Below are 15,470 nucleotides of genomic sequence, written 5' to 3'. Positions count from 1 at the left end.
TCGATGTGGATATGTTTAAATCAGCTTAAGGCAGCAGAGCCTTCTTTTACATGGCAGAACCTTCTTTTCTGGAAAGTATACTTTGGTAAGCTGTTTCAAACTCCCATTTTGGACAGATTTTGTTTGAAATGACGTCACATCAATTCGTTCTTCAAAATTTAGCTTGAAGTACTATATCGGGCCTTAAAACACTACAGATTCTCAAATGAAGCTTTCATGACAGATTCAATGTTTTCATCTGACTTCATCCAACAGAGTGTGTGTGACCTCACCACTTCATGTATGGAGCGGTTGAAGGTGTCGTCCTCTGTGAGGATGAGGAGGATGATGAGGGCCATGTACACATGATGAGAGTTCCTCTCCTCGACATGATACAAGATCTCGAGAATCGGCAAAACCTACATAGACAGAAAGAGAAGATACTTTATTATTGTGGTAAAACAAAAAACTTTGATTGATGATCTTAATGGGCAGGGTGGCAGAAAGCCGATAAAAAAAAAAGATTTATACTTTAGATGGCAACTTCCAGATTCTGTAATCAAATATTAGCCAATATATCAGTCAACCACAAAGCAAAAACAATCCCTGTGAAAAAAGTCCCGTCCACAGTGAATGATAGATAGGAGTCAGGAAAATACAATTACCTTTGAATGAAGGCAAGCACTACGAAATCCACATGCATAATAGAAAAGCAAACGCTATAATACTTTTTTGTATACTGCTTACTTTTTTGTTTAACAGTTCTGTCTAATAATTTACTAGCTTCCAACACATCAGCATAACAGAACTTACAGGCCTAAAATTTAAAATTGCCAAATATCATCCGATATATCGGTCGACCAATAAACAGAAAAAGATTGACAAGAGTCAGGAAATTGTAACTGCATTTGAATGAATGCATATATTCTGCAAGCACTATGAAACGCATATGGACAGGTGCTGAACGTGCGTGTGCTCACCAGATTTTCCATGTCAGTGCGGGACAGTATATACGTCCTCATGTTGCTGTTCTGGTGCAGTAGCGTGTAGAGCAGTAATGTCACCTGGTCTGATTTCTGCTGCTCGCACAGTGCTGTGTACAGACTGTTAAAGTTGATCTGAAACGTGTGAGGTTGAGGAGACGGGATGGACGAGGTATCTGAAACACACACAACGGAGTTTGATTAGCACTTCCTGTGAAATTAATTTACCTAATAAAACAAACAAACTAAAAAACAAACCCGGTCTGGTTTACCTTGAGTGTTTTTGAAGCAGGTAACAGCCTGGCGGTAGGGGTTCGGACAGTCCGGTCCGTCGGTCAGATTAGCCAGGACCAGCAGTAATAGCAGACTCTGATTGGACAGTGGGAGAGGGTTCTGCTCTTGCTCCGCCCCCGGTCTGGTGCCGACTCCGCCTAACGTGAACACACTCCACAACCCACCTGAATAACACAGAAACCAGTTACACATGTTCTCTTCATGGAGTGGGTTGAATTAATGGTGACCTCAAGCATAACAAACATTTACAGGTCATTGTCTTTTCACATTATCATTAACATTAATTCCTGCATTATTACATGAATACAAACAACATACAAAGATACAAACATGAATGAGACTTCAAATAGCAAGGCTTGCTGCCATTTACTTTTCGAAATGATTTTCATGATTTTCACCTGAGAGACGATAAAATGGATGTGAAAAAGTTAATTACAACTGAATTTGCTGCAAGAAACCTTTAAAGACCCACTATGGTGAAAATCAAGTTTTTAAGGTAGTTTATATACGTCTATGTCTCTGTGTGTGTGTGTGTGTATATATATATATATATATATATATATATATATGCTTTAACAGAAACCATGTGCAAATTCATAAGTCAAAAACAGTTGCTCAGTTTTTTCTCTTCAAAACTTCAGTGAACGAAAGACAGTCTCAAAAATGCAGTCTGAAATTGCAGTTGTTCTCTATATCACAAATATGTTGTAACCAATCCCGTCACGAGGGGGGCCGTGTTTTAGCATATGCTGCGTAGCAGGGGAGTTTTAAGAAAAGGCAGGTTATCCCGGTATATTTTTCTGTTTATATGAAAAATCGGGTGCATTTAGCAAGCATGTGAATTATATATATGATGTATATTACGATGTTATGCTGAACCATATGCCTTTCTCCACTGACGTTCAATGCGTTTCTAAGGATGTTGATTTTTAGAAGGTAGCTGTCTGACTCTGAGATGGCTAATGGGAACATGGTTTGTGTAACATTAGTAACACGATATCAGCTGTTAAATTAGCAGTTTGAAGTCAATTCATAATTTTCATATTCGTGGATCTGCGTATACTAAATGAAGCAAGGGTTTAGAGTTACATTCAAGCTATTTTAACGTATGAAGAACACCTTTTATATTATATATTTTTTCACAGGAAAATTAATGTTTAAATATGAAATTTTGGGGATCAAAGATGAGTTTTAAGGGATACATTTATTGACTACAGGGGGACTTTAAGTGGATGGAAGAAAATGCTAAAAGAAGTACAGAACATGCCACACTTGAAACATGGCTTGCAATGGTGACGCACTTAAAAGTTGCTTCGGGCCAGAAGAGGAATAATTGAAGCAAAAGATCATTCATAGAATCTCCAGGAAGTGCAGTAGAGAACCGGACATGCTAATGGTTCTAAAAAGGACAGTCTCTTCTGCCTCAATAGCTTCAGATATATTTTAGAGATTCCACAGCGCTCATTACAGCATCACAGTCACTCCTTTGTTCAGTTTGCCTCTGTAAATGTCTATTTGAAAATAAGTATGTCTTACAGCAATACACCGTGCCAATCAGGAGAAATCATACAAGCACATGTTTTAAATTATGGTTTTTAATTAAGATTCAAAACAAAATTTGGTAGCGTGGAACTTTTTATACATTGGGAATTCTAGCAGATAAGGAAATGTGGCCATTACATTTCACACTGGAGGGAAAGGGTTAAAAAAAGAAGAGCGACTTGATATCAGCCAGTAAAGAAAGTTGTTTCATTAAAGTTTGCTTCTTTAGAATGACAAATTATGCAAAGAATCATGCATCACAACTGACCAGGATCAAAAATTAAGAAAATAAACAGTCGATTTGGACGTCATGTTGACTTTAACATTGTGGGGGAAAAAACAAGAAGAGTTGGACATTTTCTGTCCAACAACGTGCTCACAGCAGGCTGTCGATGAAAAGTAATTGATTTTAAACAGATTTTTAATCATTCAGGCATTGTCTCAGGTAGGTCGGAAAAGAGCGAGAAAGAATTGAGATGGAAATGAGATGCCTGTCTCCATGTCTAATCACTTGTGGCTGGACATGGCGGCCCCACGAGCAGACTGAAGCAGTCTAATCTGGAGCCAGGATGTTAACAAACATCCACCGCAAATAAAAACAACAACACTGGCAGAAAAAGTCACAGAGTAACGAAAACTGCCCTCCACCCTCCTAGACGCCTGATATCATTAAGACACTGATAACATTAAAGGTCATTAGACTGATATTATTGGATGCTTCTGTCCTTTAGGTTCCTTATATGACATCATCATGTTCCAAAAGCACTGAGAACATGTTGGAACTGTACAAGAGACGCCATGGCGACCCCAGTTGACCAATGAGAGCGAGCAGAGATGCCAGAGTCTGCAATCCACTCATCAGAGCCAATCAGAAGCCTGTAAGCCTCACTCTCAGACACATCGACACACTTTTATGACGCGAAAAATGATGGATGAAGAAAAGCCCCCTGTGATTAGCACATAATCTCTCATTAACACTCTCGTATGTCTCTTAGTTCACTGTTTGTCCCGTGTGCTGTCTGTTTCTTTCAGCACAACACTCAAATATAATATTAAAGGGAGAGAAAGGCATTCATATTATACAACTTTTGTATAATTTTTCTCCCCGGAAGTCAACTTAAGTGTTAGTCATTATATAGTATAAATCAAATAATCTTATAATCTTTGTATCGTGCATTAAAAATGCATTTTCTATCATACTTTCGCAATATTTTATCTCATAATTCAACTTTTTATACCATTATTATGAATTATGTGGTAGAATAATATTTCAAAATATATAGAAATAATAAATGAAGAAAAAAACGATGCATTATGCATTTAAATTGAATACAAATATAAATACAATTATGCAAAATAAGATCAAATATGTACAGAATGACACATTTATGCAGTTTTGTTTCAATTAATGCTCTGGATGGACTGGAAAGCTTTGAGTTTTAAATGTTAAGAGTATGTCCACATAGTACAAACTCTTTAAAGCCCTATAAAGGAAAGTAAATATAAAGCAGCAAAAGTTCTGCACCACTCTATAAAAGTGTCTTTTAAAAGTGTCTATCAGTGTCTGTTGTGTGCAGAAATGTGTGTGATGTGTCTTAACTCTCTTGTGTTTCCTCACTGGAGATGCTCTTGAGGTCTGTCTGTGTGTGTGTGTGTGTGTGTGTGTGTGTGTGTGTGTGTGTGTGTGTGTGTGTGTGTGTGTGTGTGTGTGTCTGTCCTGGGGTTGTTACTGTGGACTGTGTTAACAGCACAGATAAATGAAGACATGGCTGCCATCCAGCAGAGCTGGGCAAACGCACGCACACACACACAAACACACACACACACACGCACACACACGCGCACACACAAACACATGCGCGCGCACACACACAAACGCGCACACACACAGAGGGGTTTTCCATGCCACTAATGCTGTCAGTACATAATCAGGCAGCTGAGGGTGACAAATGTTGCTGCTAACTTACACACACACACACACACACACACACACACACACACACACACACACACACACACACACACACACACACACACACACACACACACACACACACACACACACACACCTATGTCCTCCTTTCATAGTGCTCTTCCTGTAAAAGTCCCTGTGGCTCTCTCCCTGAAAATGTCATTTCAAATTCAGAACTCACATGGCTAACAACAGCATCTGATGTATTACTCATTATAAAGTCTGAGGGAAACATCAGATACAGAATGAGAGTCTGATAAAGTCTTATATCTTGTGTCCATTAGGGAAGTAAAAATTCCATTAATAATGTCCATAGAGCAAATTCTTTAGCAATAACAACATATACAAGGGTTATTAAGTGATGCTTCTGAAAAGTATCATAAAATATTTTGCCAAATTCTTCGGACGATTGTTATGCACACAGAAACCCTTGAACCGAGCATTTGGATCAAAAATTTTACAGAAATGACTATAAAGACTAATATTTTCCTAGAAAACTACTTGTTGACATGAAGGCCAGCCTGTAGACGTGCAAAGAGGAATTAGAGTTTATTCATGCAAAGCCATCTGGCAGACAGAACATCATGCATGCGTGTGTCAGATGAAATACATCCGCTCATCTCTCTAGAGAGAGCATATGTGGCACACAATATATACATCAACATTGTCAGGAATTTTTGAAAGTCATCTGCAACATCCAAGCATTGGGCTCTAGGGAAAAAAAGACACAGGTGTGTGTCATGTCTGACTAGGCTAATAAAGCACTACATGTCTGCTGCTATAAGCCCACCATTACTTCCTGTCAGTTTGGTTTCAGCAGGAAATGTGCATGGTGTTTGCCCATGCACAGCTCACCACTATGATGATGTTATGTAGAGAGCATCGTTGCTATACGTTTGCTAAGGTGTTCCGAGAGGTTTCAAGGGAGTTGCAATGCGATCGCTAGAGTTTCTATGTGGTTGCAAATATGGTTATTTGCAGATCCAAGTCAATGTATCTTAGAATTCATTTTGCAAGGGTTTATGGGAAATATTAACCCTAAAATCATGCTTTTCCTCCCTCATTCTCCACTCTAGGGTTCACTGATCTCAATTTTTCCTCTCTCTCTCTGTCCTTCTTTCTCTCACTGTAGTTTGAGCTGGCCAGGGTGAAGGGTGAGACGACACTAATCCTGAATGCAGACACAGCGACGGCCTTGAGACTTAGGCAGCACATTCACACAATAGCAAGATTTTGTTAAGGCCAGACGCAAGTTCGATAACACTTCAGCATTACATTCATTTAGTAGTTAAGCACGGACGGTTAAAGGAACTTTTATTGTTACACACAGAGATCAAAAGTTCAACGGATTGAACACAAAACAAAAACATCAGAATACTTTAGATATACCACGGTATCGCACTAGTACGCAACCAAGTGTACAGTAAATTTGGAATCAATCAGGAATCTCACGAAAGCTGTCAATAACATGCGTCTAATGTCATATCTCACCCCAAAATCAAACTAAACTATTAAAGGGTCATGAAACCCCCCTCTTTCAGCTCAAGTCTAGTTCACAATCTTTTTGAAAAATGCAACTTAAATGGGCGTGATGGCTGTGAGAAGAAGGGAGGGAGTGGGTGTGGCACGGCAGGGGAGAGGAGAGGGGGAACTGTCATCAGCCAGCAGGGTTGCCAGATGTACGATAATAATCGTATTTTTACAATAATTTTGACCTCTGTACAATGTACGATCAATAATGAACAATAAATTCAGAGTTTTTAGTCGTTCGTCCAAACACACATCCTATCGCTTCTCTCTCTGACCCCGAATCACTTCGCAGGCTCGCCCTGCCTGCACGCAAGCACGTACACACACACACACACACACACACAGGCACCACACGGTGTCGCCCGGCCCGCACGTCAACACTACACATTCACAAGTCTCCCGCATTAAGCATACAATTGATATATTATCGAAATATCTCAAATGTTCATAACGACCGCTTATTTAACAAAAGGCAAGTAAAATGACCAGGGTTACATTTTAGACACACACATAGCCTACCTCTGAAGGGATAGAAAAGTCCTCAGGACTTGGTACCGCATTACTCGCAAGACGTAACTTGCATTGGTCATCGATAAGGCCAAAGTCCACAATTCTCCAGTTCTCGAAGCTCTCTCGGGTAAAATGTTTGCGGCACACGTATTAGAAGTGTCCGTGGTTGATGGCCAACCAACCGCCCGGAGCCAGAGTCTAGCCCTGGCAGCATCGCAGGGAAATATATTCAACCCACTTTGACTTTTGCACCACGAAAATTTTGCGTCCCATGATTGTCTCTCTCCTTTACTACTCCTTTACCTCTGTTAAAATCTCAGAAAATTTGGTTTAGGGTTTCATGACCCTTTAATATTAATATTTATTATTATAATAAAGTAATTAAATGTTTTATTTATATTTATATACTAAATATAATTCATTACATTTTGCATGAAGAAAGAAATAATTTTTAATAATGTGATATTAAAAAAAAGATATAATTAGGCATGTTCTCTCCACCAATACTAACTACTATAATGAAAAGAAAAGAAACATATTTAAAAAAATAAAAATAAAACAGTTAGAAAAAAAAATCATATAGGATTTGTTGCCTTTTATAAAAAATAAAAAATGATGAGAATCTGAGAACTGAGAAAACATCTGGTAAAACTTACTTGAGAATTTTGGTCATGAAAATGAAAAAAAAAAGTCACAATGCAAACATACAGAATGGTCTTAATGGCCCTTAAAGACTTTTTTTTTTGCAAACAATAATTTTATACTCTCCTTTTTTTATTTTGGTGTGAAATGGGACCTGAACATGTTTTTTGTGAGATACACTGTATTTAGCAGAAATAAGAGAACCGAATGATTACAGACGATCATAAGACACATTCGGTAGCCCTGCCCTGGGAAACACACACGCGCACACACGCGTGCGCAAACATCAAGACACCATCTTCACACAGATCACCGCCCTGATTTATGAAACACAAGTGTTTCCCAGAGAGCACTGCTTTAAGTACATCATCTATCCCTTTTTTTGAGGGGAGGATCACCACACATATCAGTTCGGTATGGAAGCTTGATTCGGCTTCAGAAAAAAGAAAAGAAAAAAAGAAGAAAAAAAAGGTAATTGCGACTTTTTATCTCACATTTCTGACCTTTTTTCTCACAAATGTGATAAAAACTCGCAATTCTGTTTACTTCTCCCAATTATGAATTTAAACCTAATAATTCTTACCTTTTTCTCAGAATTCTGTGAAAAAATTACCTTGTTTAATTGCAAGTTTATATCTCACAATTCTGAGAAATAAGAATCAGAATTGCGAGATATAAACTTCAGCAACAGAATAAAAATGGGGTGGTGATGGCGCAGTGGATAAAACACATGCCTTTGGTGTGAGAGACCCGGGTTGGAATCCACTGTGAGACACCAATGTGTCCCTGAGCAAGACACTTAACCCCTAGTTGCTCCAGAGGCGTGCGACCTCTGACATGTATAGCAATTGTAAGTCGCTTTGGATAAAAGCGTCAGCTAAATGAATAAATGTAAATGTAAAAAAATAAAACAGGTAATTCTGAATTTATATCTCGCAATTCTGACTTATGTCTCAGAATTGTGAGATATAAACTTGCAATTGCGAGTAAAAGTCAATGGTAAAATAGTCAGAATTGTGAGATTTTTGAATGGATGATGAATGGAAGATGAATGGATTTTTGGGGTTGCTATGTGGTTTCTAATGTGTTCTGAGTGGTTCCTAGGAAGTTGTTATGTGGTTGCTATGGTGTGGTTTCTAGGGGGTTGCTAAGGTGTTCAGAGTGGTTTCTAGGGAGTTGCTATGTGATTGCTTTAATTTATCCCGTGACAGAAACAAGCTTCCATAGTTTGGTGTGATATTACTCTCAAACCAGTTTCAAACTAGCTAAAGTTACGGTCAATATAGTTTCCAATATTATGAATCAAATTATTTAAAAAAACATTTACACTGGTGATCTGATGAGCTGTCGAGCCCAATTTTCTTTACTGCGTTGACAAATTTCCAATTGAAACAGGAAGTCTGAGCTAATAGACACAGACCAAAATCCAAAATATAATAAAGCTTGATTGAATTATTAACCTTTACCACTGCCTGGCAACAATAACAATTTGGGACGCGATATATTCTAATATATTTCTTTTAATATAGAGACAAATTATAAATGTCTAGGTTATCCATCAAATTCATGTTTCTAGGGCAGCTTAAAAACAATGTAACTTTACAAAATGACCATAAGCCATTTCCCAGGCAACAGCAGAAATTTGATAACTGCGAGCGAATTAACCATCAGGCGGTGGAAGACAGAGTATCGTAAACGTTTAAGTCAAGCTAACATTAATATGATCCAGAAGGCTTTCCAGTACGCGTAATTCCAGAGTGACGAATTTTGGCCATCTAATCCTGCCTGAATCTTTCCATCCCGCAGCAGCGGAAACAGGATCAGGCCCAGAATTCCTACTGTGGGTGACGGGACTGACACACAGGGCTTGTGTCTCCATTTAGCTGGCCTGATTTACCCGTCAGACAATGAAGACACACTGTCTGGATTCCACACACACATTAGTACGTCATCTTGGCACTGACTCTCAGCTGTCAACAAGCTCATTTTGTATCTTTTGGCCACAGAGTGTCAGTCAACAATAGATGTAGTTCTAGACTTTAATCGCACTTCTGACTAACTGAATCAACAAAAAGACAGAAAAGAGCACTTTCAAATTGGATTTTAAAATTTTCAAATTCACTAGCCAGGTTAGTTTTCATTTAACTCAGCACTAGTAGTTGTCATAGTTTCAGTTTGCTTTTTATTTCATAAAAACATTTCATTTTAATTGTCTTTTAATTGAAAAGTTACACTAAAAGACAAACAAATACAAAAATGTTATATTCTTCTAATTGTATTTTAATATAAAATTTCTAGACTTCAGGTTAGTTATTTTTCATTAAAATCAGGAATAATTAAAGCCATATGTAAACATAATTCAAAAGAAAAATCAAGTGATATAGTAAATAAATATAACATATTTAAACATAATATAAATATTATATATTTTCCCCTTTTTTGTTTCAATGCAAGTTTTCACCATCTGAACCCCACATTGGTAATCACCATGTCCAAGAATATTAATACTATAAAACATAAATTAAAATGAAAACTAATTTTATATATATATATATATATATATATATAAACATTTTAGTAAACTTAAATGAAAACTATAACTTAACTGAATTTAAAACAAGATATTCATAAATATTTCATAAAATATTTCATGAATGAGGTCCAAAAAGTATAAAGTATAATTTAGTAAAATTGTATAAATATAATTTTATAAAGTAGGACTCCAATTCAGAGTGTGTTTATAGGTCAGAGTGTGTGTTTATAGGTTAGAGTGTCTCAGCGCTGTCTGGTGCTCAGAGTGAGACAGACGTGGATGTGTGTGTGTGTGTGTGTGTGTGTGTGTGTGTGTGTGTGTGTGTGTGTGTGTGTGTGTGTGTGTGTGTGTGTGTGTGTTGGACACTGGTCTGAATTCAGTCCACACAATGAGGAGTGTGTAACTCAATATTAAGTAAATGATCAAGCCGAGTCCAGTTCACACAATGAAAAGTGTGTGTTTGTGTCCTGCTGTTGACATGTCTGAGTGAGCCAGACACCAGAGAGACAGACACAACTGTCAATAACACACAGAGAACCTGTGCTCTGGATTTAGTTTTTGACAGGCTTGCCAAACAAGAGCCTGTTCAAACAGAACAACTTTATCAGAGACAGAGTCAGACGGAGAGAAAGCTGAACAGAGAAGCGTGTGAATCAGGTGTGGGGATTTTTCACATGCAAATTCACGAGAAACTGGACTGAAGGGTTTATTTACAACCAAAACAAATATTATTATCTGAAAGAGTAATCAGAACTTGGTCAACCTCGACGGACCCAGACATTCATCTTACAACACTGGCTTAATTTAAGCAAATGATGCTGCTGAGCCATAACCAACAAACACACATCAACACTAGCTATGTTTATATATAGTACACCTATTTTTATGCGAATTTCGGGATAACGCATTAAAAAAACACTGAATGGAAATGCCAAGATGCACATAAAAAATATATGCGCTCTCAATTGAGGTGGATGATTTATCCAATAAGAAGACATGAACATAAACTACGATGGAAACACATTTATTGAATAAATCACTCAACACACAATAAAAAATTCACATGATTTTGCCTCAACAGAGCATGTGATTGGATAACTGGACTAACCAGCGGACCAATCGCAAATATTGGTTTGGTGGTTCTAAACTGCCTGAGCCAAAGTCTGTCATCACAATGATTTGGTTTAATTCCCTCCTTCATACGACTGTGATCCCAAACACCAGCATCCAAACGCAAGATGACATGACAGTGTTTATTGTGTTTCATCTGCCACTCTGAGACGCAAGTAATTTATGATGTACGTAAAAAGAGCCACAAAGGCTTCCCCATTATATTTTGTGCCAATTTCCCAGGAAGTGAGTTTTTTGTTCTCTTGAAAACATGGGATGGAAACAGTTCTTTATTTGCAAATGTTTTATGTGATATTCCAATTTTGACCATAAGTTAAATTCACAACTTTGGATGGAAACAGCTATTGCCACCCAGAACCAGCATGTGAAGTTACATTTACATTTACATTTATTCATTTAGTTGACGCTTTTATCCAAAGCGACTTACGATTGCTATATATGTCAGAGGTCGCACGCCTCTGGAGCAACTAGGGGTTAAGTGTCTTGTTCAGGGACACATTGGTGTCTCACATTGGATTTGAACCCGGGTCTCTCACACCAAAGGCATGTGTCTTATCCACTGCGCCATCACCACCCCGAGTCGACGAGTTAAATGTTTATATACACTATTGAAGGAATAATTTACCCAAAAATCTTTTTATTGATTGACTGAATTATTTGTTCACAAATCTGGTAAACAGCTTAATATGCATCAGATTTGATACATCAAACAAAAGGTATCATACTGTATTGCATCAATTTCCTAATAATACTATAATGTGCAGTCTGAGGGATGGCAAAGAGTTCCAGTATGTGTGTGTTGGATGGATAAGTGATCAGGACAGTGTGTGTTTCTACTCACTGGCGACTCCTGATGCGAGTCCGTACAGCAGCCCTCCGTCTGACTGCGTCTGCAACACGTGAGTGGCGGGGGGACATTTCTCCTGTCTGATGAAGTTATACAGCAGCGTCTTCACCAGACGACTCGTCAGAGACAGACTGCAGAGAGAGACAGAGAGAGAGAGAGAAAGATTTAGCAAACCTACCATACTCGGGGGCAAATTCACTAAACAGTTGTGCTGTTCTTATTGTTAACTTAAATTATCAAATGTAGAGAGCAATTGAAATAAAGTATAATCTTTTTTTATCACAATAAATAAAAACCACACACACACACACACACACACACGTGTGTGTGTGTGTGTGTGTGTGTTGTAACAATACAAGAATTTCAAATTCGATAAAATACCTTTAAAAAGATCAATATTCAATAACATTTCATACCACAGGGAAAAAAAATGCCATAAAGATATTATTTTATCTCATAATTTTTTGTCCATCCATTGAAATTCTAGACACCCACTCCTCTAGACATCCACTGAAATTCTTCTTCTAAAAGTACATGACACATTATAACAGTAATCCATATGAATGGATTCATTCAAAAATCACTTTAGACTTATCCACCTGTGTTTACGTGAATACTTGCCAAGACAGGCATTTTGACAGAATTTTGTGTGTATCAATTTGGTACTCGTGAGCTGTTTGAGAGGCGGCTTTATGTGTGGGCTCATTGGATGTGAGTGCGAATTCTGTGGAAATGAGTAAAATAATGTGCAATACACACTACCCCACGCCAAAATCCATGCCCTGTCACACCAACACTACTCAACCTTAGCAAATAAGACGAGTGAATGAGAGGAGGCGGGTGTGTGTCAACTCACTGTCGGACAGAAGAGAGAGCAAGAAAGCGCAGCTGTTATCAGTGTATCGGTACTGCAGAAAATGATGGACGGATGGACGGACGAATGGACGGACGGACTATAGACTGACGGACGGACGGACTGACGGACAGACGGACAGACAGACAGATAGATAGACAAATAGATAGACAGACAGATAGATAGATTTAGCACTTTTGTCATTTAAAACAGCCGACCATGGTGATCTGGTTTTTATTAGATCACAGGAACATAGAAAAACAATTGGAAAACAAAATAATAGGCCATTTTAGGAAATTACTATTATTTTGGTACATTAGCATTAGGGTCTCTGTAAAGATAGAGAATGTCAAGATAAAACATAAGAATTAAAGAAACATGGAAATGGTTGGAATGCAAAGAGTTTTTGGTTTCTGGAAACTGATGGTCTTTTCAATGCTCATTTGCATTGTGAAGTGAGAATACGGCGCTTGTGTAGCTGGACGTCTTTGCTTTCATGCACTAGCGTAGAGTACGTCTCAGTCCTAAAGACACTCGTGAGGTTTGACGAGTGTGCGTTAACGACCTCAGACATGCAAGCTCAGCTGCAGTGCTGAAGAGCTAACGAGGGAACTTTAAAAGCTCAGTATCACTGGTGCGATGCAAACGAGCCCTCCGGGTGAACTCAAGCAAAGCTCCAGATGAGAGCATCTGGCGAATTAATGAACACCCTCATTTGCATATGAAATGGCAGCTCTTGACAGTCGTCCTTCTGTTAATGCCGGTCAGGGGGCCACATTATCACAATGGGACAAACTTTGTAAGAATAAAACACTGCGGTAGGCAACAACTTTTAACTTGTATTGGCTCTGGTTCTTGAGTTAAGAAGTTTATAATGCATCACTTGAACTCTGGGTCAAATAGATGAGTCTATTCAGGTAGGTAGAGTATCTGTGCCTAACTTTATTCCAACCGTATAGTATACACATGTACCTTAAATTACATGTACAAAGAAAAACATTTGGTGTCGAAACAATTTTCAATCAGAATTTGCCAGTAAATTTCCCAAATAATTACAGAAACGGCAAGTATGGTAATCTTTCTTTCTCACCATCGTCCTTTGGTCAGGTAGCCGTAAATAAGCCCCTCCCTCAGAATCTCCTTGTGAAAGAGCTGATAGGACAACAGCACCAGGAGGGTGGTCACAGATTCAAACAGGATGTTGTAGGTGATGTCACTATGAAAACAGAGACAGGATAAACATGAACACATACATTATTACTTCCCTTAGATATCTGACTTTACATACGAATGTTTTTTTTAACTCTTATGTTCTCCTGAAGGTGTTTGCATATTTGCATCTGTTTCTTGAAAGAAATTTAAAATAAAAAAATAGCTGTTGATAATACTGAAAGAGCTTATACTGTACATGTATACTGTGATAGGCGTCGTATTCCTATAGGTAGAAGTGGATCAACTGAGTCAGCTGATGTGAGCTTGACCAACGTGACCTACCAGAACTGATATTTATCTGTTAAGAAGCAATCGCTGCTGTGATTTACAGAGATTTCACCATGGTCAAGAGGGTTTTAATTGAGTTGAAATCAGATAAGGCCACCTGAGTATTATTGCTTGACTAAAACATTGTAAACAATAAGATTGTAAACGGAACAATTATATTTGTGACTCTTTTTATTCATCAAAATCATGTGTTTGCAAAAGTTGTTATTATGAATATAATTTCAGGCACTTTTATAAAACATTGGAAACAGTAAGATTGTAAAAGAAACAAGTGATCAATAAATAATTATATTTGTGTGAATCTAATAAAAACATATCTAGGTCAAAATTCACCCAAAAATTCTAAAGTAAAATAAAGTAAAAAATTAATTTAAAAAAGCATTATATACTGCATAACATTTTATTTTTAATACTTTTATGAGCATAAAAATATTGGCACTATGACATCATTTTCAAATGATGGTGAAATATTAAACCGAAAAACTTATCACATTATCACTCATCAAAATCCCCCAAAAAGTGAAGTCCTACTGTAAAATGAACTCATTGCCCCCTCTAATTTTCCAAACACAAACACAAACACACACACACACACACACACACACACTTACACAACATCAATAGAAAAATTTCTCTCTTTTTCTATTGTCTCTTGTTTCCTTCCTCCAGATTTCTCATTTCACTTCCACTTCCCAGTGCTGTGAAGTCACTTGGCATGATTCCCTTTTACTTTCACACACACACACACACACTGACACAAACACACACACACACATACATAAGCACACACACACACACACACACACACACTCATTACATTCATAATAACATGAAGAGTTTCCTATAGGATTCTGTGTTTGCAATGAGGACCAACCAAACCCAACATACTGGGCTTTAACGACACATTAAATCATACCGAATAAACTTTTTTACAACATTATTTACAACATACAATTTATTACAAAACTCTTAAATAACACAAATAAAATTTGCAATGAAAAAAAACACTAAACTACAAAAATAAAAGGAACAAAGTAAAGGATTTCAGATTGAGGTGGAGTTGACTAGTTGAAATGTTGAAAACTCTGAACAAAAATCAGCAGAATTCTGACAGCTAGACGTAAACAAGGTCAAATGTACCAAACTGAGATGAC

The 15,470-nt window shown here is 37.6% G+C and overlaps 1 protein-coding gene across 8 annotated transcripts in view; it reads right to left on the bottom strand.

Annotated features, from left to right (window-relative positions):
- dym (dymeclin) overlaps window positions 1-15,470 on the bottom strand; it is a 74,214-nt gene that overhangs the window by 46,154 nt on the left and 12,590 nt on the right. For all 8 annotated transcript variants that reach the window (XR_013189679.1, XR_013189676.1, XR_013189677.1 and 5 more), the window contains 5 exons: window positions 13,907-14,032; window positions 11,958-12,094; window positions 1,235-1,420; window positions 960-1,138; window positions 273-398 (listed from right to left, as the gene is read on the bottom strand). Coding sequence is in view for 5 of the 8 variants with exons in the window: in XM_077194685.1 (XP_077050800.1) it covers window positions 273-398; window positions 960-1,138; window positions 1,235-1,420; window positions 11,958-12,094; window positions 13,907-14,032 (754 nt within the window). In the remaining 3 variants the exon portion in view is untranslated. The remainder of the gene's footprint in view (window positions 1-272; window positions 399-959; window positions 1,139-1,234; window positions 1,421-11,957; window positions 12,095-13,906; window positions 14,033-15,470) is intronic.

The sequence above is a fragment of the Siphateles boraxobius genome, unplaced genomic scaffold (genome assembly GCF_051911475.1).
Source record: "Siphateles boraxobius isolate OS27281-9 unplaced genomic scaffold, OSU_SipBor_1 11, whole genome shotgun sequence".
NCBI lineage: Eukaryota > Metazoa > Chordata > Actinopteri > Cypriniformes > Leuciscidae > Siphateles > Siphateles boraxobius.
This window is presented reverse-complemented; position numbering and strand designations above follow the sequence as displayed.